Source organism: Hylobates moloch, unplaced genomic scaffold (genome assembly GCF_009828535.3).
Source record: "Hylobates moloch isolate HMO894 unplaced genomic scaffold, HMol_V3 SCAFFOLD_16, whole genome shotgun sequence".
NCBI lineage: Eukaryota > Metazoa > Chordata > Mammalia > Primates > Hylobatidae > Hylobates > Hylobates moloch.
In genome coordinates, this window is record NW_026652291.1 from 60,211,910 (window position 1) to 60,237,841 (window position 25,932).

The 25,932-nt window shown below is 42.0% G+C and overlaps 1 protein-coding gene across 1 annotated transcript in view; it reads right to left on the reverse strand.

Moving 5' to 3' along the window:
* The window catches only part of SLC7A8 (solute carrier family 7 member 8), a 60,065-nt gene extending 54,669 nt beyond the window's left edge, over nt 1–5,396 (reverse strand). The window contains exon 1 of the mRNA XM_032179963.2: nt 4,404–5,396. Coding sequence (XP_032035854.1) covers nt 4,404–4,554 — 151 coding nt within the window. The 5' untranslated portion in view covers nt 4,555–5,396. The remainder of the gene's footprint in view (nt 1–4,403) is intronic.
* Nucleotides 5,397–25,932: the final 20,536 nt, after the last annotated feature.

Here is a 25,932-nt window from a genome sequence, read left to right on the forward strand (position 1 = left end):
GGGTGATGTTAAAAGATTAAAATGGGCCAACCTAATTGTCCAGGTTGATAAAACTACTCCTAGCTTAAAGATTTTCAAGCCAGGTTCCCAGCAGCCCTGCAGATAAATGTTTCCTCTTCATATTTTTGTGCTAGAGTCTGTTAAATTCAACAATCATTTGAGTAAGTATTCCTTAGCAGGCATTCTGTTAAACACTAAAGATTCAGAAATATATAAGACACTTGCTTTTTTTTTTTTTTTAAGAGGCAAGGTTTTGTTGGGCACGGTGGCCCACACCTGTAACCCCAACACTTTGGGAGGCTGAGGCAGGAGGATTGCTTGAGCCCAGGAGTTCAAGATAGCCTGGGCAACATAGGGAGACCCTGTCTCTAAAAAAAAGTAAAAATAATTTTAAAAATTATTAAGCTACTTGGGAGGCTGAGGTGGGAGAACTGCTTTCGAGGCTGCAGTGAGCTATGATTGCACCACTGTACTCCAGCCTGGTTAACAGAGTGAGATCTTGTCTCCAAAAAAAAAATGAAGATGAGGTCTTGCTCTGTTGCCTAGGCTGGCCTGAAACTCCTGGGCTAAAATGATCAAGTAGATGGGACTACAGGTATCCACCACCACACCTGGCTCAATTTTTCTCATAGTTCAATTTTTTTTTAAGGACACAATCTTTGATCTAGGAAATAGCAGTTTAGTCATTATGCTTTTACCTACGAAAACTCCCAGAATCAGCTTTTCTACTTCATCTTCTCAAACCCTTCAAGATGCTTCTTAATCCAGTTCTTAGTAAGAACCTCTCTCTCCTTGCTTCCCACCATTCACATAACTTTGCCCTACTTCAGCTCTTACACAACTAAACCATGTCATTAATTTTGAATGTTCTCTGTTTAGTACATCTGCATCTCATCTTAACAATCAGGATATAAGGAACTTTCTGGCATAAATCTTCTATTAATTCATTGTATATTTCCATAACACCTACCATTCTGTTATCCCTGCTTTCAATCATCCATGATGATTGTGAATGAAATTTTACAAAACATGTAGTTTAAATTATCCCTCTTAGTCAGTTAGGTATGAGAGAGATAGATTTAGGGCAAATGTAACTTTGCCACAGTCCCTGAAAAAAAAAAAAAAAGATCTGGGGGCCGGGCACGATGGCTCATGCCTGTAATCCCAGCACTGATAGGCCGAGGTGGGAGGATTTCTTGAGCCTAGGAGTTGGAGACCAGCCTGGGCAATATAGTGAGACCCTGTTTCTACAAGACAAAATTTAAAATTAGCTAGGTGTCGTGGTGCATGCCTGTGGTCACAGCTACTGAGGAAGCTGAGCTGGAAGGATCGCTTGAGCCCAGGAGTTTGAGGCTGCAGCGATGCAGTGAGCACGCCACAGCACTCCAGCCTAGGCAACACAGCGAGACCCTGTCTCAAAAAAAAAAAAAAAAAGAAAGAAAGAAAGATTTAGGACAAATTCTACTTTTCCATACCATGTCTCCTGATTCACTTAGAAAATCTCCTTTCTCTTTTTGACTTCTTTTTTTTTTTTTTTTTTTTTTTGAGATGGAGTCTCACTCTGTCACCCAGGCTGGAGTAGAGTGGCGCAACCTTGGCTCACTGCAACCTCTGCCTCCTGGGTTCAAGCAATTCTCCCGCCTCAGCCTTACAAGTAGCTGGGACTACAGGTGTGCGCCACGACGCCCAGCTAATTTTTTGTATTTTTAGTAGAGACGAGGTTTCACCGTGTCAGCCAGGATGGTCTTGATCTCCTGACCTCGTGATCCGCCCGCCTTGGCCTCCCAAAGTGCTGGGATTACACGCATGAGCCACCGCACCCGGCCCTCTTTTTGCCTTTTAGTTCTCTTTTTTTCTGCAGTGTTGACATTGAACACCATATCCCTGAAATCTACACAGAAAATGCCATTTCTATTTTTGCATTTGGTCTTGAAAACACTTGAATCACGATCATCCACTGAGAAACTTCTCCAGAAGAGGAAAGGGCAGTTCCTCAGCACATCTGTGACTCAACAGCAACTCAGGAGGGGAAGCAGAATGGATTTTGTCCCCTGTATCATCTTAAAGGGGAAATTTGTGTCTAGCCTAAATTGGGGTAGAATAGTGTCTATTAACTCTACAAAGATTCTCATGCTTTGCAAAAATATCCCAATTTCTCTGAAATCACATATTTGGAATCTCTTTTCATCACAGAACACCAGAGCTGCCATTCTTGTTACTGTAATGCCACCATGGGGAGCTTTGAGATTATTCTCCCATTGAAGTACCATCCATAAGGTTGTGGACAAATCTGTAGTAACACATACCCACAGAAATTGTACTTATTATACCCGAACACTCCCATTTCTTCATAGTCTTAGAAAAAGATGCTAAAGGAAGAGACAAAAACATCAGTATATAGGAAAATACCCTCTACCCTTGAATACCTGAACCTGGAGATCGAGACCATCCTGGCTAACACGGTGAAACCCCGTCTCTACTAAAATACAAAAAAAATTAGCCGGGCGTGGTGGCGGGCGCGGTGGCGGGCGCCTGTAGTCCCAGCTACTCGGGAGGCTGAAGCAGGAGAATGGCGAACCCGGGGGGTGGAACTTGCAGTGAGCCGAGATCGCGCCACTGCACTCCAGCCTGGGCGACAGAGTGAGACTCCGTCTCAAAAAAAAAAAAGAATACCTAAACCTATGTTGGGAAGGGCGAGCCAGGCTGAGGCTGGAAGAAGGATGTTTAATTGTGCTTGTATGCCTGTGGGCGTGCGCATCTGTGTATAAGTCAGAACTTTCCTAGAGGGGGAAAATGCTTAATTCTGTCAGTCAAATTGGTGAACGAGGTATCAGCCTCTGGGTTATTTATAGGCCTTAAACTGGCATGTGCTATACATACTGAATACTCGGCTGTTCTCATTTCTTTTGAGCAATTGAGATAAAGTAAAGGAGAGGCAAATAAAAATGTCATGAGAAAAAGTAAAGAGAGATTCAGATCATGACTATAATTTTTCTTATAACATTATCTTTCTTATAACTGTAGATGGCCTGGAAAACTTCCCAGAGTCAGAGAATCACATAAAATAGGATTCCAGAGGGTGGGAGGAGTTGGGGGGGGGTGGGGGGATGGGATTTCATTTTAGAAAGAGACTGAAGAGAGCTTGGTCACTGAAGTTCCGGGTGTAGAGGTGAAGAGGATTATCTGAATACTGTACTGATTTTATCTGATTTCCAGAGTGCTCTCCAGTGTCACTATTGCTCAGATGCCAAAATATCTCTGAGCTATTACATAGAACATGGCGTCAGCCAGAGAAACTGGTTCAGGGGCACCCGGACACAACGAGCTTTCATAAAGGAACTCTGGAGAGATGACAAAGAAGCATATCCATGCCTGACCGTCCTGCACTCCTTTTTCTGGGAAGAAAGTAAAGCCCTCTACCAAAGATAGCAGAACAATCTCTCACTCTGAAGTGAGGGCAGGAATAGTGAGCTATTGCCTGCCATCCATCTCCAAGGCTTCTGTGGAAAGAGGATGTGCCGTCTAGAGAGGAAGCTGTATTTGGGACTCCTGCCCTGCAAAGTACATTCAGGGGGTCTGAGTGGCCTGCACTGGCACTCTTGGGGCCACCCAGGTTCCCCACCTTCAGCACCTCCCAGCTAGGACACATATTTTACCCATCAGTTCCTCCTCAACTCCACATTCTAGTTACTCCTGATTCCCTCTGAGAGCCTCACCGGGTCTTCCGTGGCTGTTAAGAAATAGGTGGACCCCACCAGGCAACTGGAGAAACTGCAAACTCTCCACTTACCGAGAGGCACAATCTGTCCCCTCTTTTCTTCCATAACTTCCCCATCTGTGAAATGGGAATAACAGCCCTGTCACAGCTACTTCACACAGTAAGAGTGCTGCATAAGGTGGAAAACGCTAAAATAAAAAGGCAGGGCATTGCTGTTGCTATTTTTAATACCTATCCCATAGTTTCATTTAACATAAAACAGCAAAATAGCTACCAAATATACCTTAAAAGCCCATCCTCAGCCTGGGAATAATAGCTGCATAAAAACTTGTTCAGTTCCCTCAGTCCCTCCTTAAACCTATTGAACTAGAACCTCCAAGTGTAGAGACCAGGATCTGTACTTTTAAGGAGTTCCCAGGCAATGCTAATCATCAGCCGGGTTTCTGACCACGATTTGCTCCTTTCTACGAACACTGGGCAGAATCTTTGCCCGGTTTGGAGGAAAAGATATATGATGTATTTCCTATGCCTCTCAAACTTGACCAGTGGAGGTGGGTTACAGCTCAGGTGACTGACAACCTTTTCTAAAGAATAGGAAGAACAATAATGCTTTCGAAGGGTTAAGACCTCACAGGAGGACCACTAGAGGGGAGAGGAAGGGTCGGCGGGGAGGAATGGAACTCACCTACGATGATACCACAGGCACTGACCAATCCGATCTCTTTCTTCAGGGCTACTCCGCCCCCTCCGGAACCAGCCTCGGGGCTGGCGTCCGACTCGCCCCCACCTGGGTGTTTCTTTTCGGTGTTGTTTCGGTGCCTGGCTCCTTCTTCCATCCTTCTCGGTAGGATTGCAACCTCAAAAGCTGCCTCCCTTTCTAAATGCGTACTCGTGTAAATATATTGGGAGAGAGCTTTGAATTAGAACGTCCTTTTCCGAAATAGGAACCACTCCTACCCTCTAAAAAAAGGCAAGCAGATAAGAGAAAACGAAAAATATTCCTACTCCGTATTCACACTTTCTGATCACTCGTGTTGACAAACAAGAAAAGTGTTGCTTAAAAAAAAAAAGAAAAGAAAAAAAAAGGCCAGGGGAGACATACATTTAAATATAAAAATAGAACTGTGCCAGTGACTCCGGCTGGAATTCTGCTGAAAGGGATGTGTGTTCAGAAACCAGGATGGTTCTGCTCTGTGCACCAGGCAGTGGCTTATTCAGACAGAGAGCCTGGATTTCCCTTCACCTCTCCCCCTAATAAAACAGGAGATTGCCTTTACCTCCCCTTAGTTTTTTCTTTTATGATGAAGACAAAAGTAGTTTTCATTAAAGGTAGGAAAAAAGAGCAATCCTCAGGTACTTTCTTCTCTTCTAGAAAAAAAAACTGTGGACCTGACCGTGTTGCTCTAGATCTGGTTTCCACCTGCTATGGGTTTCTTTTCCTTTCCCCGTCTTCTGCTTCCGCCTTTCCCAGATGTCCCCTTCTTTCTCGCTCGTCTTCGTGCCCTTGTTGTCCTCTTTTCGATCCCCGTTCTACTGCACAGCCGGCCCCATCCCCCTGGGTTTCGGGAGAGTGGCTTCTCCACACGCTAACGTGCTTCTCTTTAGCGAGGGGTTTTATTCGCCCGCCGAGGCTCCGCCCCTGCCTCCTCTGCTCCCCTCCATCCTCAGTCCCGTCTCCTCCCTCCTCTGCAATTTAAGTATTAGCACAGAGCCCCCAAACAGCACTGAGAAAATGGACTAAGTTATTTCTTTTTGCAATCGTCTCTCGCTTTCTCCATCTTTCTCCTTGCAACCAAGTGGAAGTAAACTCCTTCCACGTCAACTGTTCCGGGAGAGCTCATTAGCTAGTATAATGTTACAGGTCATACAGCATCTGTGAGCTTTATAAATAAGGGAACAGTTGTGCAGATACTTTTAATGCCATCAGAAATAAACTAGCCAATGTGTTAAAAAATATTTAGGACTGGATCATTTGAGAATACAGGAGAGAACGTTGAAGGGACATCATCTTCGAGTTTCCTAAAAATAGGGGGAATCGACGGGTGGGGGAGGGAAGTGGAAGGGAAAAATGGGAATGAAACAATGAAACATGTTTTCCAATGAAAACAATGGGAAAAAGCTTCTTTCAGCGTAATTGTGAGCTACGAAGAGTACAGAGGAAACAAAATCGCCAGGCGCGGTGGCTTACGCCTGTAATCCCAGCACTTTAGGAGGCTGAGAGGGGAGGATCACGTGAGCCCAGGAGTCTGAGACCAGCCTGTGCAACAGAGCGAGACCCCGTCTACTAAAAAATTTAAAATTAGCCGGGTGCAGTGGTGCAGGCCTGTAGTCTTAGCTACTCAGGAGGCTGAGGCTGGAGGATTGCTTGAGCCCAGGAGGTCAAGGCTGCAGTGAGCTATGATGACGCCACTGCACTCCAGCCTGGGAGGTAGAGCAAGACCCTGTCACAAAAACAAAATGAAACAAAAAGCCAGAAAAACCACATGCACATACAAAAAGATAAAAAACAAAATTACCGGGTAGCCTTGTTGTTCACAGCTCTTATTTAGGGCTGGCTGAAACATGAAAAAAAATGACTCAAACCCTGGTCCTGCAACTTCTAATATTTTTGCACTTATAAACTATTTGAAAAGCACACATGGGGAATTATCAGTACATCGCTGATCATGAAACAGACTTGTTGATGTTAGAATAACTAGCTTATTACCATATTGAAATGATGCCTCTACTTTTTTGAAGAATTTCACTCAGAAACTGCTGCCTTAAGGTGAGAGCAACAATGTCTATTTATAATTGTCAAGTATTTTGAAAAAACAGCATGAAGCAATATAGTGGACAACACTATAAGTCTAAAATAGTTATTTTTAGCCTTATTAAATATATTATGCAAAATTATTTAATTTTAAAGTGGGCCTAAAAAATAAAGTTCCCCCAAACTGACCCCTAACTACAGAAATTTGGCCTCACTTTCTGGAAAATGTCCCAAAAGATTTTGGGTTTTAAGGAAAATAAATACTTAATTCCTTAAAATGAGGTTGGTTGAGCTATCATAGCGAAAGCTTTTTCAAATGGGGTAAAGTCCAATCAGCAGTCATCTGCCCCCTTGATCACTCAGCAAGTATTAAGAGGTTTCAAAGGTTGGGAGGAACTTCCTCTCCTCCTTTTGCTGGTTCAAGATATAGCAAATTGAAAGACTCAGCAAAAAAAAAAAACAAACATACAAAAAAAAACCAGACAAGGCAGGGAATATATAGCACAAAACTCCATGGGAGGGAATGAGTCATGGGAAATGAAAAAATGTTGAATTTGCCTCTAGCCTTTCCTAACAATCTCAGAAAACACTGAGGGAAAATTTGATAGATTCATTTGTAAACATTCAGATTTGAAGACTTCTGCTCCGATTTCAACATCACCGTATAAAACAAATAATGTTTCTGCTTCTCGAACGTGAGTTCTTTCAGTAATATTTGGTAGTTCTAATTTATATGATGCAGACTTAATGTGGGATAAAACATGAATGTGATAAATTTGAGGTCTCTTGCTAAAACCAGTGCAAACTGATAACAATATGGTAAGCTTTAGCCCTCTCAAATTATAAACTAAGAAGCTAAGGGGGTTATGGGATCAAATACATTCTTGGAATACAGTGGTACTAGGTGCACACGTTGGAAAGGAAGAGTTGCTGAAGATTAGTATTTCTATTTCTTTAGCACTTGGAATTTATAAGTGGCTTATTACCATCGATTACTGGTGCGATGTAATATCCAGGAAAGGGGCTGGGCATGGTGGCTCATGCCTGTAATTCCAGCACTTTGGGAGGCCGAAGCAGGTGGAGTGCTTGAGCTCAGGGGTTCAAGACCAGACTGGGCAATGTGGTGAAACTCCATCTCTACAAAAATTACAAAAATTAGCTGGGTGTGGTGGCTCATGCCTGTAGTCCCAGCTACTCAGGAGGCTGAGGTGGGAGGATCGTGTGAGCCCGGGAGGTTGAGGCTGCAATGAGCCAAGATCGCACCACTGCACTCCAGCCTGGGTGGCAAAGTGAGAACCTGCCTTTAAAAAAACCAAACCAAAACAAACAAACAAACAAACAAACAAAGCTAGGAAAGGAATCTCCCCACTTTCAAAGGGATCATTATATTAAGTGCCTCTCTTTAGATTGGAATCTTTTTGTAACATAAACTCTTAAGTGTGTCAAAATTCCATGTGACTAACATTGAACACAAGAGAGAAAGAAAAGCCTTGGTGTCATATGTTGACAAAAATCTGTAAAAAATTACAAACTAAAGGCCGGGCGTGGTGGCTCAAGCCTGTAATCCCAGCACTTTGGGAGGCTGAGGCGGGCGGATCACGAGGTCAGAAGATCGAGACCATCCTGGCTAACACGGTGAAACCCCGGCTCTACAAAAAATTAGCCGGGTGTGGTAGCGGGCGCCTGTAGTCCCAGCTACTCAGGAGGCTGAGGCAGGAGAATGACATGAACCCGGGAGGCGGAGCTTGCAGTGAGCCAAGATCGCGTCACCGCACTCCAGCCTGGGCAACAGAGCGAGACTCCATCTCAAAAAAAAAAAAAAAAAAAGAAATGTTAAAAAAAAAAAAATTACAAACTAATGTTTATTAAATTTTGAGCTTTTTTTTTTTTTTTTTTTTTGAGACTGAGTCTCGCTCTGTTGCTCTGGCTGGAGTGCAGTGGTGCGATCTCGGCTTTCGGCTCACTGCAACCTCTGGCTCCTAGGTTCAAGCGATTCTCCTGCCTCAGCCTCCTAAGTAGCTGGGATTACAGGCACCTGCCACCATGCCTGGCTAATTTTTGTGTTTTTAGTAGAGACGGGGTTTCACCCTGTTGGTTAGGCTCGTCTTGAACTCCTAACCTCGTGATCCACCCGCCTCGGCCTCCCAAAGTGCTGGGATTACTCTATTCCGCATTTGCCTTTATATTTTTATTCTATTCTCTACGTTTAAGTAGTGCTTTATAGCCTACAAATGGTTTTCTGAACAATATCTCAATTTTTTTCCTCGTCATGTAGTATCTTGGGCAGATGAGGCAGTTATTTTAAAGATTTTAAAAATTAGAAACCTGAGGCTTAAAGAAATATTTTATCTGAGGTAAAAAACAAGACAGTCTATTCAAGGGCAAATGGGAGATTGATAGTTTACACTGAGCACTTTTTCAGGATGCTATAGCTACTGGTCGAAGCCCCAACTTCTTTCACCTGAGGGAAACTCTGTGTTTTTGCTTTGGTGTCTTAATTGTGCCTTTTAGAAACTCACCTTGATCCTAACACTCACCTGCTCAGTGAGATCCACAGGACTTCACCTGGGCCCCCCCAACATTTGTCACCCCCTTCGCACAGTCCTCAGTGTGGCCATATCCCAAGTACGTAGTACAATTCTGTTTCCAATATCGGAGCCACTGTTTCAGTTGTTTTGCATGCTTCAGATCAGAAGAAATTGATCCCTTTAACTAGGGAAAATTATAGATGAAAGGCTGTTTTCTTACAACTATGGATTTAGAAAGAGAAAGGCTGTGCGTGGCTGACACCTACTGGACAGAAAGGTTATGGCTTGGGGTCATGCTGCTTGTGATAGTTAAAACACAAACACACACACAAACCCAACGCAGTCATATTCTAATATTCCCCTACTTCCCCTTTTTTTAGAGACAGGGTCTCACTCTGTCACCCAGGCTGGAGTGTAGTGGCGCAATCACAGCTCACAGCAGCCTCAAACTCCTGGGCTCAAGTGATCCTCCCGCCTCAGCCTCCCGAGTAGCTGGGACTACAGATGTGCGCCACCACACCCGGGTTAATATTCCCTTTCTGAAACAAGTTAGACGTGTCTGCTAATGCATAAGAATAGAGCACAAAGCTCATCCACTCCATTCCTGATTTTTTTTCTAGATCCAATAGACAGCACTTTATTCTTTCTTTTTGTAACAGAGCTGGGAAGTCTGAGGTTACCAACAAAGGACCCAAATCTCTCCCTGGAGTCAACTCACAGTCCATGCCCTCACTCCATCCTTCTTCTCATATCTATGTGCCCCATATCTATGTGCTTTAGTTTAAAGCAGAAGGAAACACTGCTTTAAATTAAAGCCAACTTTCTTCCCAGAGTCCCAGGGATCACTGCCTATGGTCGATTTGATGGGGGCTTCCTGAGCCAGTAGTTTTAGAAGACTTTACTTCAATAGAAAATGAAAAGCAGATGAAAATTAATGAGAAAAGAAGAAAAAAATAAAAAAAGAAAAGGCCAAAATAGGTCAGAAAGAAAGGAAGATGAAATGAGGATACTCGGTCAGTGATTAAGCTCTTTTTAGTGTATGCTCTGTTTGCCTTTTGGGCGTGTTCATAAGTTCAAAGGAAGTTGTGTCTTCTAGTGTTTATGCAGTCCTGAGAATTTGGATGCAGCAGACCCTGCTTTGTTATGATGGTTAATTAATTCAGCTCTTCTGGAGATAATGATGAATCCTTGCTCTGACACCAGAGACAAAAATTCCAGCAGATTACTCCTCTGTCTGCTGCACTTGGTGGGAATTCCATCGAGCCAGCCCAGCACTAGTGGGAAAGAAATAAAGAGGCACTGCCTGTGGCAGGCCAGATCTCCGCATTTTCTTGATTCTTTTGCTGGGCCCAATCTGTCATGGGGCCTTAACAGTCTTCTTTCTAAGGATTGAAGTGACTCCAGTTTTGAATACTTAAATATGGAAACTTCCCCTTCCTAATTGGTTTTCATTATGTTTAACAAAGATGAGGGTTTTTTTTTTTTTTTTTTAGAGATAGGGTCTCACTCTCACTCTGTCACTCAGGTTGGGGTGCAGTGGTATGATCACAGCTCACTGCAACCTCGAACTTCTGAGTTCAAGTGATCCTCCTGCCTCAGCCTCTCAAGTAGTTGGGACTACAGGTGCACACCACCATGCCTGGCAAATTTTTAAAAAATTTTTAGTAAAGATGAGGTCTTACTATGTTGCCTAGGCTGATCTCAAAGTCCTAGCCTGAAGAGTTCCTCCAGCCTCAGCTTCCCAAAGTGCTGGGAGCCACTGTGTGAGCCACTGTGCTGGGCCTCAGGTTTTTAAAGATGTAAATGACAAGTTCCCTGAGGACAAAGACCTGCTTTGCTCACTGCTATAACCCCAGTACCTAAAATGGTGCCTGGCACTCAATAAATATGATCGATTGAATGAATTAATGTATAAATAAGTGTTGATGTACATTAATGCATGATAAATAAAATAATTACCAAATGACTCCTTGATATACCAACTAACTGTAGCAAGACGTAGCCCTTGGTGCCTGTACAGGGGCTGGACCACAGAAAGAGAAGAAAAAGACAATCAAGGTTTTGACTTTGAAGATTATTTTATACAGAGCACAGATCTCAAGCAGGCCCTTAACACTGCCAGCAATCCTACCACAATCTTGTAGTTAACTGACCTTTCCACTTACCTGCTCCTCTCTTCAAACCAATACCACACCCCAAATCTTCACTTCTAGTTGACATCTTTGACTATTGTTTCATGGAGAAAATGGGAATAGGCAGAAGAGAACTTCCCCATCCTCCATTTACTAAATCTGTCAATCTACCTGTAGCTTTCCCCACATCCTCCACCTTCCCTCCCATTGAAATGAATGTGCTCTCTGTGATCCTATGTATCTCCCCTATTTGTGCACTAGCTTCCCTGTCCTATCTCCCTGGTCAGGGACTTTGCTCTTGAAATTATTCTGTTCTCTCCTACATCATCAGTTTTTCACTGTCCCTTGGATTATTCCTATCAGTATACGACGTGCTGTAATAACTCCCATTGAAAAACAAACAGGCCGGACTGGGTGGCTCATGTCTATAATCCCATCACTTTGGGAGGCCAAGGCAGGAGGATCACTTGAGTCCAGGAATTTGAGACCAGCCTGGGTAATACAGCAAAACCTTGTTTCTACTAAAAATTAAAAAGAAAATTAGCCGGGTGTGGTGGTGCATGCCCGTAGTACCAGGAACTCAGGAGGCTGACGTGGGAGGATTGCTTGAGCCACGGGGTTGGGGCTGCAGTGAGCCATGTTCGTGCCACTGCACTCCAGCCTGTACAACAGAGTGAGTTCGTATCTGAAAATATGTGACAAAATGAACAGAACTTCCCTTGATGCTACATTCCTTTCAGCTACCACCCAACTTCTCTGCTCCCGTCTCTACTTCCTCATCTACATTGGTGCTTGGAATTACTACATCAAAGCTTTTGTCCCCATCACCTTGTGGAATCCATTGTTGTCAAGGTCACCAACATCTACTCTATCAATTGTACCACTGGTGGTCTAATCTAGCAATCATTTCTCAGTCCTTATCTTGTTGATCTTACAGCAGCATGTGGCCAGCTAACGGCTCTGGAGCACCCACTCTCCTGGGTTTCCCCAACCTCATTTGTCTCTTTTTAGGCTGCTGGCTGGACCCTTTCCTTTCCCCAATCTCTTCTCTTCTCTATCCTCCCTCTCTAGCTGTGTGATCTCATCCAGTCCCATGGCTTTCAGTAGCAACTCTACACTGATATTTTCCAAATTTATAGATCCAGTTCTACTCTCTTGCATAAACTCTAGAATCAGCTATCTAGCCACCTAATTGATGTCTCTGTTTTGGATGTTTAATAGGCACCTCTAGCCTAATATGCCCAAAAGAGAGTGCGTGCTTTCCGCTCCAAACCTGATTTTTGCCCAGTATTCCCCACTTTAGTAAATGGCGCTAGTTGGTCAGGCCAAAATATCTTGGAGTCAACCTTGACTTATCTTTTTCTCATATATCCTACATTTGGTTTGTCAGCCAATCCCTGTTAGCTGTAGCTTCAAATCAAATCTCGCAAATATCGAGAGACTGATCACTTCTTACCATCTCCACTGCTACCACCCTGGTTCATCACCACTTCACCATCAGCTCTCACCCACGCTGTTTCAATAGCCTTCTAATTGGTCTCCCTATTTCCACATGTTTCTCCTACAAATGTTCTCCTACACTTTATTCTCTACATGGCAGCCAGAATGATCCTTCGTAATTATAGATCAGGTCACGTCCCTTCCCTGTTCAAAACCCTCCAACGCTGCCTGTCACAGCTAACTAGAATCAAACCTGCAGGTCCTGGTGGCCACTTGGACTTCATATCCTTCTCTTCCTTTCATGTGGTCCTCCAGTCTCATAGACCTCCTTCCTAGTCCTTGAACACTAAACTCTGCCTCAGGGCCTGGTAGTAGCTGAAGCCTCCGTCAGGGTCAGTCTTCCTGCAGACCGTCTTGGGGGCGTCCTCGCTTTCTCACATCATGCACATCCCTCTGCAAATATCACCTCCTCACGGGGGACTTCTCTCACCACCCAATAGAAAGTCCATCTCAGGCTGCGTGCAGTGGTTCACTCCTGTAATCCCAGCACTTTGGGAGGCTGAGGTGGGTGGATCGCCTGAGGTCAGGAGTTCAAGATCAGCCTGGTCAACATGGCAAAACTCCATCTCTACTAAAAATACAAAAATTAACCAGGCGTGGTGGCGGCGCACACCTGTAGTCCCAGCTACTTGGGAGGCTGAAGCAGGAGACTCGCCTGAACCTGGGAGGTGGAGGTTGTAGTGAGCTGAGATCGCACTGCACCCTGGGCGACGAAGTGAGACCCTGTCTCAAAAAAAAAAAAAAAAGAAAGTCCACCTCCATCCCATCACCTGTACCTTGCCTTTTATAATATCTGCCACTACTTAACATAATTTGTTTGTTTGTTTGTTCCTTGTTTGTCTTTCCTATTAAAATGTAAGCTCTGAATTATTGATGTTGTTAGTTGGTTTTTCTTGGGGGTAATGATATTACAGTTATTGTTAAAAAGTTTTATCTTTTAGAGATATATGCCAATATATTTATGGATGAAATAATCTGATATCTTGGATTTGTTTCAAATAATATAGAGAAAGAATAGAGGGAAGGATAGGTTACCAGTGAAAAAAGGCTGGGTTTATATTGTTTAAGTGGGATGATGGGTAATAGTCCATTAGACTGTCTTCTTTTGTATATGTTTAAATTTTTCTGTAATAAAAAACAAACAAATAAAACCTTTGCTTGTTTCTTCACCATTATTTCCCTAAGGCCTAGAGCAGTTCTTAGCATATAGAAGGCACTCAACAAATACATACTTATTTGATATTCATTGTATATTGAATCTTTGGGAGAGTAAAGGTATATTTTCAAGATAAATTTTATTCAATTACTGTAAATTATTGGAAATCTAAATTCTTGTTTCCAAAGGAGGATTTTACAGAGTCTGCCCTTTCAGGCTATGTATTCAAGAATATTCTAATTAAAAAGTCAGGAAACAACAGGTGCTGGAGAGGATGTGGAGAAATAGGAACACTTTTACACTGTTGGTGGGACTGTAAACTAGTTCAACCATTGTGGAAGATGGTGTGGCAATTCCTCAAGGATCCAGAACTAGAAATACCATTTAACCCAGCCATCCCATTACTGGATATATACCCAAAGGATTATAAATCATGCTGCTATAAAGACACATGCACACATATGTTTATTGCGGCACTATTCACAATAGCAAAGACTTGGAACCAACCCAAATGTCCATCAATGATAGACTGGATTAAGAAAATGTAGCACATATACACCAAGGAATACTATGCAGCTATAAAAAAGGATGAGTTCATATCCTTTGTAGGGACATGGATGAAGCTCATTCTCAGCAAACTATCGCAAGGACAAAAAACCAAACACCGCATGTTCTCACTCATAGGTGGGAATTAAACAATGAGAACACTTGGACACAGGAAGGGGAACATTACACACCGGGGCCTGTCGTGGGGTGGGGGGAAGGGGGAGGGATAGCATTAGGAGGTATACCTAATGTGAATGACGAGTTAATGGGTGCAGCACACCAACATGGCACATGTATACATATGTAACAAACCTGCACATTGCGCACATGTACCCTAAAACTTAAAGTATAATAATTTTAAAAAAAGAATATTCTAATTATGGGAATGCCAGAAACTATAGTCACTAATTTGGTGATAACTATGCCTTTATGCCTTTAATTATCTTCATAAGACCAATTTTTTTTAAAATATAGCTTTATGGCCAGGTGCGGTGGCTCATGCCTGTAATCCCAGCACTTTGAGAGGCCGAGGTGGGCGGATCACCTGAGGTCTGGAGTTCGAGACCAGCCTCACCAGCATGGAGAAACCCTGTCTCTACTAAAAATACAAAAATTAGCCGGGCATGGTGGCACATGCCTGTAATCCCAGCTACTAGGGAGGCTGAAGCAGGAGAATCGCTTGAACCTGGGAGGTGGAGGTTGCTGTGAGCCGAGATCGTGCCATTGCACTCCAGCCTGGGCAACAAGAGAGAAACTCTGTCTCAAAAAAAAAAAAAAAAAAATATATATATATATATATATATATATATATGTATATAGCTTTATTTGTCTTACCTCTTTTTCACCAAATCATAATGATCAGCTGTACTCTCCTGTACCAGAAATGTGTGACAAAGTTGGGGAGAAAACCCAAAAGTTTAGTAAGGGGAAAATTTATAGACCCAGTCACTTGAAACTTTGGCCGGACTATAGTTTGGAGATCACCGATACAGAATATAAAATCCATGGTAATAGAATGTGGCCTTTTTGATTTCTAGTACTATACAATTTATCAGACTGACAGAGAAAGCTATTCTACTAGAAAGTGGATTACAAACACCTGGATGTATTCAGTTAACTTCATTAACATATTCAGTCAATAGTGATCTACTGTTTACTGTGCTAGACACTGGGGATATTACGGTGAACAAAGACCATCTGCCTTCAAGGACCTCATAGACCTTAAATACAAACACTTTTGATCTTCTCTTTCCTCTTGAAGACCAGGTATAGCTTAGTTACCTAGAGTCCCCAACAAAGGAGCAGTGCACATTTGAGGTAAGCTCTGGCATGAAAGCCACAGACAATAACAAACATAGATGACGCTGGGGTGGAAAAAAACCTCTCTCAAATTGTACTTTTTATACTTAGAGGGGTAAGAGAAAGTGTTACTCCATAAAACAAAACAGGAACACTCATAAAACAATAGAAAGCTCTTAGAAATTAAAATACGATGAAAGAAGTTAATATTCTGTAGAAGGGTTAGAAAATAAAGTTGAGAAAACTCTAAAAGATAGGTTAAAAAGATGAAAAGACAAAATATAAAATTAGAGGACTAATTCAGGATTTTCCAACATCTGACTAATGGGAGTAAAACAACAGAAAACAGGAGAAAACAAAGAAATAATGCAAATAATGCAAAAACAATTCTGGAAGTGAAAAACACAAGTGTCCACGTTGAAACGGTACACTGAGCACCTAGAACAATAAAAGATAAAAAAAGAAAGTCCCACATCAAGGCACATCATGAGGAATGTTCATACTACTGAGAACCAAAGAGAAGATCCTGAAAACCTCCAGTGAAGAAAAATGGGTTATACATACAGAATGTTACCAGAGGCCGGGCGTGGTGGCTCACACCTGTAAACCCAGCACTTTGGGAGGCAGAGACAGGTGGATCACCTGAGGTCGGGAGTTCAGACCAGCCTGACCAACATGCAGAAACCCCGTCTCCCCTAAAAATACAAAATTAGCCGGCGTGGTGGTGCATGCCTATAATCCCAGCTACTCAGGAGGCTGAGGCAGGAGAATCGCTTGAACCCGGGAGGCGGAGGTTGCGGTGAGCCGAGACTGCGCCATTGCACTCCAGCTTGGGCAACAAGAGCGGAACTCCATCTTAAAAAAAAAAAAAAAAAAAGAATGTTACCAGAATGGCACTGCCTTTCTCAGCAGCAATACTATTATAGAAGTTTAAATAGAACAATGTCTTCAAAATTGAGAAGGAATATGATTTTCAACTTAGAAAATTATACATAGCCAAAGTATCAATCAAAAGTGGGTATAAAATAAAATCTCTATCAAAATATAAGATCTTACATTTACCTCTCTTGTGTTATTTTTCAGAAAGCTGTTGGAGAATGTGCACCATCAAAATAAGGGAATAAATAAAGGAGGAAGAAGACCCTGGGTTCAGGAATAAGGTACCACAACTAGAGACAGTCAAAGAGAATTCCTAGGATAAGAGGGTGAATTAGGACCAGACAGCCACCCCTTCAGAGGGAGGGCAGAATGGAGGACTCAAGAGGATGTCTCCCAGAAAATAAAAATGCAGCTGAGGATTACTTGATGTTTGACAGCCTGGAACATAGTATCCAGGGGGTGGATTTATGTTTTTATCAAATGAGTCTAAGAAGAACTAGCGATAGTGACAAGAAAAGCAAGCAAATGAAAACATGAGGCAAGTATTACCTTCAAGGAATTGTTTGATTTGGCTCAGCAATAAAGAATACATAGATAGTCATAATAATGCATAGTAACAGAAGATTTAACCAAAAAAAAGGAAGGATGGAAAGAGAAGAAGAGTGGGGGTAGTTATTATAAGTTTTATAGTACAATATGACTTTTAAAATCATATACTGTCTTTTTTTTTTTTTCTGAGATGGAGTGTCACTCTTGTTGCCCACGCTGGAGTGCAGTGGTGCGATCTCGGCTCACTGCAACCTCTGCCTCCTGGGTTCAAGCGATTCTCCTGCCTCAGCCTCCCAAGCAGATGGGATTATAGGAGCCTGCCACTACGCCTGGCTAATTTTTGTATTTTTAGTAGAGACAGGGTTTCACCATGTTGGCCAGGCTGGTCTGGAACTCCTGACCTCAGGTTATCCACCTGCCTCGGTCTCCCAAAGTGCTGGGTTTACAGGCGTGAGCCACCAGGCCTGGCCTCATATGCTATCACTTAAACATTAAAAACAAAAGAGGAAAATAGGTAGCAGACAAGCACTACATAAAAATGGCAGCAATGGTATTATCAGTCACATTAGAATTTAAGGCAAAAAGCATCAATATATATAAAGGAGGCCAATATAAGATAATTAAAAGAACACTCAAGAAGATATGACAATCTTGAACTTCTATGTACCTAAAAATAAGGCTTGAAATATATGAAGAAAAAATTGATAGAATTGAAAAACAAATTTGAAAAATTTGCAATCATTGGGAGAAATTTTAATGTATCTCTATCAGAAGCTGATAAATCAGCCAGGCACAGTGACACATTGAAGGGGTGGCCTGCCCCTCCACACCTGTGGGTGCTTCTCGTTAGGTGGGACGAAAGACTTGAGAAAAGGAATAAGACACAGAGACAAAGTGTAGAGAAAGAAAAGCGGGGCCCAGGGGACTGGTGCTGTGCTTACAGAGGACCCACACCGGCACCGCCTCTGAGTTTCCTTAGTATTTATTGACAATTATCTTTACCATCAAAAAGATAAGAGAGTGACTGGACAATAGGCCTGGTAACATCAATAAGTTTAAAAGAAAATGCTGTGCCTTTGAGATGCATATGCAAACATCTCCATAAACCTTTTAGCAGTATTGCTCCAGCAAGCCCCACCTTAATCCTAAAGGCGGGTTTTCTCCTTACTCAGTAAACAAAGCACACAAAGGGTTTTACCTGGAGATGTTCCATCGCCCAGGGACGGGCAGGAGACGAATGTTTTTCTTTTTCTCTAGATTTAAGAGAATGGTGATGACCTTTAACCATAAGCAGCCTTTAGGCACTTGTTTAACAAAGCACATCTGCACCGCCCAAAGTCCTTTTAACCTTAAGTCACCACAGCACATGTCTCTTGCAAGGACAAGGTTGGGGGTAGGGTCACAGATTAACAGCATCCCAAATACAGAACTAAATGGAGTCTCTTATGTCTACTTCCTTCTATATAGACACAGTAACAGGCTGATCTCTCTTTCTTTTCCCCACATTTCCCCCTTTTCTTTTCAACAAAACTACCATTGTCATCACGATACCGAGATTACATACTTCACAAGGTAATAGAATATCACAAAGCAAGTGGAGGCAGGATGAGTTCACAGGGCGGTGTAAAAATTGAAATTAAAATTGCCAACGAAATTTTTGGGCACGCATAGTCATTGATAACATTTTATCAGGAAATAGGGTTTGAGAGCAGACAACCTGACTGGCCAAAATTTATTAGGTGGGAATTTCCTCATCCTAATAAGCCTGGGAGCACTACAGGAGGCCGGGGCTTATTTCATCCCTTCGGCTTCAACCGTAAAAGGCGGCACGACTCCAAGGGGGTCGTTTATAGGCCTACCCTCAGAGCGCATTCTCTTTCTCAGGGATATTCCTTGCTGAGAAAAAGAATTCAGCAATATCTCTCCTATTTTTGTGCAAAAGGAGAAAAGATATGGCTCTGTTCCGTCCGGCTCACCGGCGGCCAGTTCAAGGTTACCTCCCTTGTTTCCTGAACACCGCTGTTATCTCGCTCTTTTTTCCAGATGCCCAGTTTTCGTATTGTTTAAACACACGTCCTCTACAAACAATTTGTGTAGTTAAGGCAATTATCACAGGGTCCTGAGGTGACATATATCCTCCTCAGCGTACAAAGAAAATGATGGGATTAAGAGATTACAGTAAAGACATAAGAAATTACAAAAGTATAAACTTTGGAGAACTAATAAAATGTCCATGAAATCCTCATATTTTATGTTTTTCTGCCGTGGCTTCAGCCAGTCCCTCAGTTCAAGGTCCCTGACTTCCCGCAACATTCTCCTTCCCTTTCCCTCTATATAAATGTGCCATGGCGATGAAGGCTTGTTCGTTCTCTCGATTTTGGCGCAGGATTTTTCGACTGGTCCGGCACACTAAAAACAAACCGATTAAACAGAGACACATAATTCCAAAATTTACTGTAGTAGAGTTTTCAATAGACTTAATCCAAGTCGTGGGGTTTAATCCATAAAGATTTTTTGCCACTTGATCTAACGCCTCAGCTCCAGGCACAATATTTAAGTGACTCTGAGACGCTTCAAAAATTTGTTCTTTTAATTTAGAAATGTCTAAAGTGAGATTATCTTCTCTTCCCTGTAAATGGCGTCTTACCATGTCCCAGTGATGTCTAGACTCATTATAAACTTGGGGTGTAATACAAAAATCTGACGTATTCCAGTCACACTGTAACTGGAAACGATGTTCCAAGCTCATGAGCCTATCTCCCATCCAAATGACAGTTTGTCTAAGGTCATTAATTTGATTAGCCAATTTTTGATCGATACCAGATTGTGAATTCCACAACCTTGTGGAATTCTTTTGCCAATTGTCAACAAAGCTTACTGTCTGAACAGAAGAGTGCAATGCGACTCCTGCCACAGCGGCTGTAGCTGTGACTGCAATTAATCCCATAATCACTGCAATTAAAGTAAAAATGAATCTTTTGGATCTATTTTAAATGCCTTTTAATACTTCAGTCAAAATATGAATGGATTGCGAGGCCTCCCATGGTCGATCCATGGACACAGGGATCCACACGCCTTCTCTTGACTTCAATGGGATTATCCATCCAAGTGACTGCCCGAATTAAGGGCGGGAAAGGCACATAGGCCCAGTAGGTATAATTAGCTGCAGCTGCTCCTGCAGGCATGGGGAGACTTACCACCGTTGATACAACCATTAAAGCTGCAAACAGCATTTTTTCTGAGGTTTGTGTCACCTTTGTGCTAGCTAGGCTTTTTCTAGCTAACAGTGTCAGCTTCTTTAACTGTGCCCAGGTTGACAGCTCCGCCTTCTTGGTGCGTGGTGACTTCATCTGTTTTTCTAATATCACCACTTGATTCATCCTGCGAGTCAATGGTGTCCGATTGCGGTGTTTCCGTCTCCGTGAAGGCGCTTTTCTTTGCATCTCCGATGGGTTCATTGTAGAACTTCAAATTTCTAGTGGGTATCCAAACAGGAAGCTGATTTTCTCCTGGTGAAACACAAGCAAAACCTCTTCCCCAGGTTATCACCTTCCCTATCTCCCATGTCCTATTTTTGTTGTCTTTCCACCAAATCAGTTTTCCTTCATGTGGACTGTTCTTTTTACCTGTAAGATGTTGTTCTGCAGAAGTAGTAGTCTGATTTCTATAAATGTTTAAAAAATTTAAAGTATAGAGTGCTAGATTAAGCTGCATCTGAGGAGAGGTACACTCCTTACTGTCTCCCCCTTTTTTTTGTTTAACTAACTGAGTTTTGAGTGTTCTATTAGTTCTTTCAACTATGGCCTGTCCTTGGGAATTATAAGGAATTCCTGTTGTATGTGTAATATTCCACTGATTTAAGAATCTTTGAAAAGCTTTACTACAATAACCTGGTCCATTGTCAGTTTTAATTTTTTCTGGAACTCCCATCACAGCAAAACAAGATAATAAATGTTTTTTTATATGGGAAGTACTTTCTCCTGTCTGGCATGTTGCCCATATGAAATGTGAATAAGTATCAACTGTTACATGAACATATGATAATTTTCCAAATGAAGGTACATGGGTAACATCCATTTGCCATAATGCGTTAGGACACAGACCTCTGGGATTAACTCCTGCCTCTTGGGTGGGCAGGTGTAGTACTTGACACTGGGTACAATGTTGTACAATATTTTTTGCCTGTTTCCACGTGACATCAAATTTGTTTTTTAACCCTGCTGCATTTACATGAGTCAAAGCATGAAGTTCTTGTGCTTTTATGAATGCAGAGGATACTAGTAAGTCAGCTTTTTCATTTGCTTTAGTTAAAGGTCCTGGTAAATTAGTATGTGCTCGAATATGAGTAATATAAAATGGGAAATTCCTTTTTCTTACAGTTTGTTGTAACAAATTGAACAGCTGGTTTAACTGATCATCCATGCTATATTTAATTAGAGCTGTCTCAACATCCCTTGTAGCCTGTACTACATATGCAGAATCTGATATAATATTAACAGGTTGATTAAAATCTTCTAACACTGTAATGACTGCAATCAACTCTGCCCTCTGAGCTGATTGATATTGAGTTTTGATTACTCGCTCCTTTGGCCCTGTGTAAGCCGCTTTTCCATTGCTGGAACCATCAGTAAATACTGTCAGAGCATTTTCTAAAGGTTCATGTCTAGTAATTTTAGGTAAGATCTAAGTAGTCAATTTTAAAAACTGGAAGATTTTTGTTTTTGGGTAATGATTATTAATAATTCCCACAAAATCAGCAAGGCCAATTTGCCATGCACCAGAATTGATAAAGGCTTGTTTAACTTGTTCCTTGGTTAAAGGAACAACTATTTTGTCTGGGTCGTTACCACACAATTTTATTATTCGTAATCTTGTCTGACCAATTAATGTAGCTATTTGGTCCAAGTACAATGTAAAAGTCTTAATTGTACTGTGAGGAAGGAATGACCACTCCACAAGATCAGTCTTTTGAACAATGATGCCTGTTGGAGAATGTGCAGTGGCAAAAATTAAAAGTTGGAGTGGAGCTAAAGAATCTATTCTATTTATTTGCGCTGACTGAATTTTTTTTTCCACTAATTTAATTTCTTTTGTTGCCTCTAGGGTTAATATTCTTTTACTATTTAAGTCTGGATCTCCTCTTAGGATAGAGAACAAATTTGACATGGCATAGGTAGGAATGCCTAGAGTTGGCCGAATCCAATTAATATCGCCTAACAATTTTTGAAAATCATTTAGTGTTTTTAACGTGTCTTTTCTTATTTTTATTTTTTGTGGCTTAATTTTTCTATTTTCTATTTGCATCCCCAAATAATGAAAAGGATCAGAGGTTTGGATCTTATCAGATGCTATTGTTAGTCCTGCGTTGGCAACCTCTGCTTGCAGAAATGTGTAACAGTCAATTAATTTGTCTCTTGTTTCTGCAGCACATAAAATATCATCAATATAGTGAATGATATAACAATCTGAAAATTTGTCTCTAACTGGTTGAAGGACTTGACCTACGAAAGTTTGACAAATAGTTGGACTATTAAGCATTCCCTGAGGTAATACTTTCCACTGAAACCTGGTGGCTGGTTCTTTATTATTTATGGCTGGTATAGTAAAGGCAAATTTTTCACAATCTTGCTCTGCCAGAGGAATGGTAAAAAAGCAATCCTTAAGATCAATTATAATTAAAGGCCAGTCTTTTGGGATCATGGCCGGAGAGGGCAATCCAGGTTGGAGAGGCCCCATGGGTTGAATTACAGCGTTTATGGCTCTTAAGTCCATTAACATACGCCATTTGCCTGACTTTTTCTGAATTACAAATACAGGAGAATTCCAGGGTGAGAATGAAGGCTCAATGTGTCCCTTTTCTAATTGTTCCTTTGCTAATAAGTGTAAAGCCTCCAGTTTTTGCTTTGGTAGCGGCCACTGATTTACCCATACCGGTTTTTTTGCTTTCCAAGTTAATGGAATGGGTTTAGGAGGCTCTACAGTGGCCGCCCCTAAAAAGGATACCCTATTCCTTTTCTTTGTTGATTTTTCTTGGTCTCAATTGGGACTTTAATGCCATTTTCATTTTTTCCTAATCCCTTCCCTGGTATATATCCCATCTTAGTCATGATTTTTTGACTCATGGGGCTGTATAATGGAGCGGGCATAATGATTTCTGCACCCCATTGTTGTAACAAATCTCGACCCCATAGATTAACAGGAATTGAAGTAATCATTGGCTGGACAGTACTTTCTTGATTATCTGGCCCTAAACAATGTAAAATCATTGTACTTTCATACACTTCTGAAGCTGTGCCTACGCCGACAAGTCTTGTTACAGCCTTTTGTTTAGGCCAATTTTTTGGCCACTGATATAAAGCAATTACAGAGATATCTGCTCCTGTGTCTACCAACCCTTCAAACTGTTTTCCTTGAATAATGGCCTTACACACAGGTCTGCTCTCAGAGACCAGACTTGCCCAGTATGCAGCCTTTCCTGCCAGATCAGTGCTTCTGAACCCTCCTGTTCTTTTTATCCCACTGTTTCCAATTTTAATATACGGTAGGGGTAATAATTGAGCGATCCTGTCTCCTGGACTGGCACTCCAAGGAATTGAGGAACTAATAACCAATTGAATTTCTCCTTCATAGTCTGAATTAACCACACCAGTATGAATTTGAACTCCTTTTAGATTTAAACTTGATCTTCCTAAGATTAGTCCTACAGTCCCCTCAGGCAATGGGCCGTATACCCCTGTGGGGATTTTTTGTGGAGGCTCCCCTGGAAGCAGAGAGACTGCTTGTAAAGTACACAAATCTACTGCTGCACTGCCAATTGTGGCGGGGGATAATTGCTGTATTGTGATAACTGGCTTATTCCCTGAGACACTTGCGACAGTGGGGGTTGTTGTTCCTGAAAACCCTGAGGAACAAAGGGTTGAATTTGGAACGCCCCAGTTTGTTGCAGGGCCTGAGGCTGGCACCTCCTCTCGTTTCCCAACAGTGGTTGCCCATTTTTATCAAATTTAGAACGACACTGATTACCCCAATGTTTTCCCCTTTTACATCTTGGACATAGGCCAGGTGGCCCTTTATCTGTTGTTGTAGTAGCTTGAGTAGTTACATTTGGCTTATTTGTGACTAGGCAATTCTTTTTTAGATGACCAATTTGACCACAATTATAACATTTTCCCCCAAATGTTTTCACTTGTCCTCCTAAAGCAACTCCTGTGATTGCCTGAGCCATAAGCATAGCTTTATGCATAGCTCCTCCAATTCCATCGCATGCTTTAACATACTCTGAGATTACATCTGATCCTGCGGGAACCCTTCCTTTTAATGGCTTAATGGCTGATTGACAATCCGGATTGGCGTTTTCATATGCCATCAACTCCACTATGACTTTACGGGCATTCTCATCGGTAATTGACTTTTGAGCAGCATCTTGAAGTTTTGCTACAAAATCAGGGTATGGCTCTTTAGAGCCTTGTCTTATTGTATTAAAGGAATGGCAGGCGGTTCCTGGGTCTTGGATTTTCTCCCAGGCCCTAAAGCAGATAGCCCTGATTTGCTCAATGGCCTCATTTGGCATTATTGCTTGTTGGTCAACAGTGCTCCAATTTTGATCTATTCCTAATAGTTGATCTGCATCTATGTTAATTGGAGGATTGGCAGTCCTATTTCTTCGGACCTGTACTTGTGCCCCATCAATCCACCAAGTCTTAAATTGTAAAAATTGAGAGGGTGAGAGTGATGACTTTGCCAGAATCTCCCAATCATAAGGAATGAGTCTATGTCCATGAGCAATGGAATCTAATAATGTTCTCATGTAAGGAGAGTTGGGTCCATACTGTTTTACTCCTTCTTTCATCTCTTTTAGCATTTTTATAGAAAAGGACTGATATCTGGCTTCAGCTACGGGAGGCTCTCCCTCTTGGGCCCCTTCTCCAGGTGGTCTTGCTTCTAATATTACTGGGAATTGCCACGCCTCAATATCTCCCTGTTTTCTTGCCTCATCAATAATTTTATGTATTGCACTACCCTGTGTACTAGGCGGTGCTGTAGGATTAAGTCTCATGGTGGGTGGCTGAGGATATGGCACCCTGCCCTGTGGCACTGGAAATGCTCCTGGCTGTCCATACGGATTTTCTGGAGGCTGCCGATACTGCAGTTCAGCTGGCGGCCAGTATTGATAGGCTACTGGCGGCTGGATCTTACTTTCTACCTGCTGATATTGTGAACACTGTATTTGGATTGGCATTGCCGCGACAGAGACTCTATCTTTTTCTACTTGATCTTTTTTTGGAGTTTGTACTTGTTTAACCTGCATTTGAGGTTCTAAGGTTGCAGGCATCTGAGCTGTTGTAAGAGGAGTTGGCCCTCGTGGTTTAGACTCTGATGGCTCTGTCAATTCTGGATCTTTTTCCTCTAATTTTAACGTTTCAGGATATATTGCCTCCTGTAATTGATTATTGTCAACATTTTGCGTTGACCGAGCCATTACCGGCTCTGCTACACATTTACAGTGTGAACTTCCTTTTCTTTTCCGGGACTCTATCCCTGCCTCTTTTTCACAATCTACTGCACAGCTTTTAGGGACATCGGAAACTGGAACGCTATCTTCTTCTGTTTGCAGCGGTTCTAAAGCTACTTTAATAATGACCCAATCATTCCATACTGTAAGTGGAATGATTTTACCTTCCCTACTTGCTTGTTTTAATTCTTTACCAATTTTTTCCCAATCTTTTAGATCTAAAGTTCCCTGTTCTGGAAACCATGGACAAAACTGTTCTATTGTTTGAAAGAGCGTATTTAGATTTCTCGTAGACACTTTAACTCCCCCTCTTTTTAAGAGAATTTTTATAAAGCTGCGATAAGAGGCATATTTACTTTTA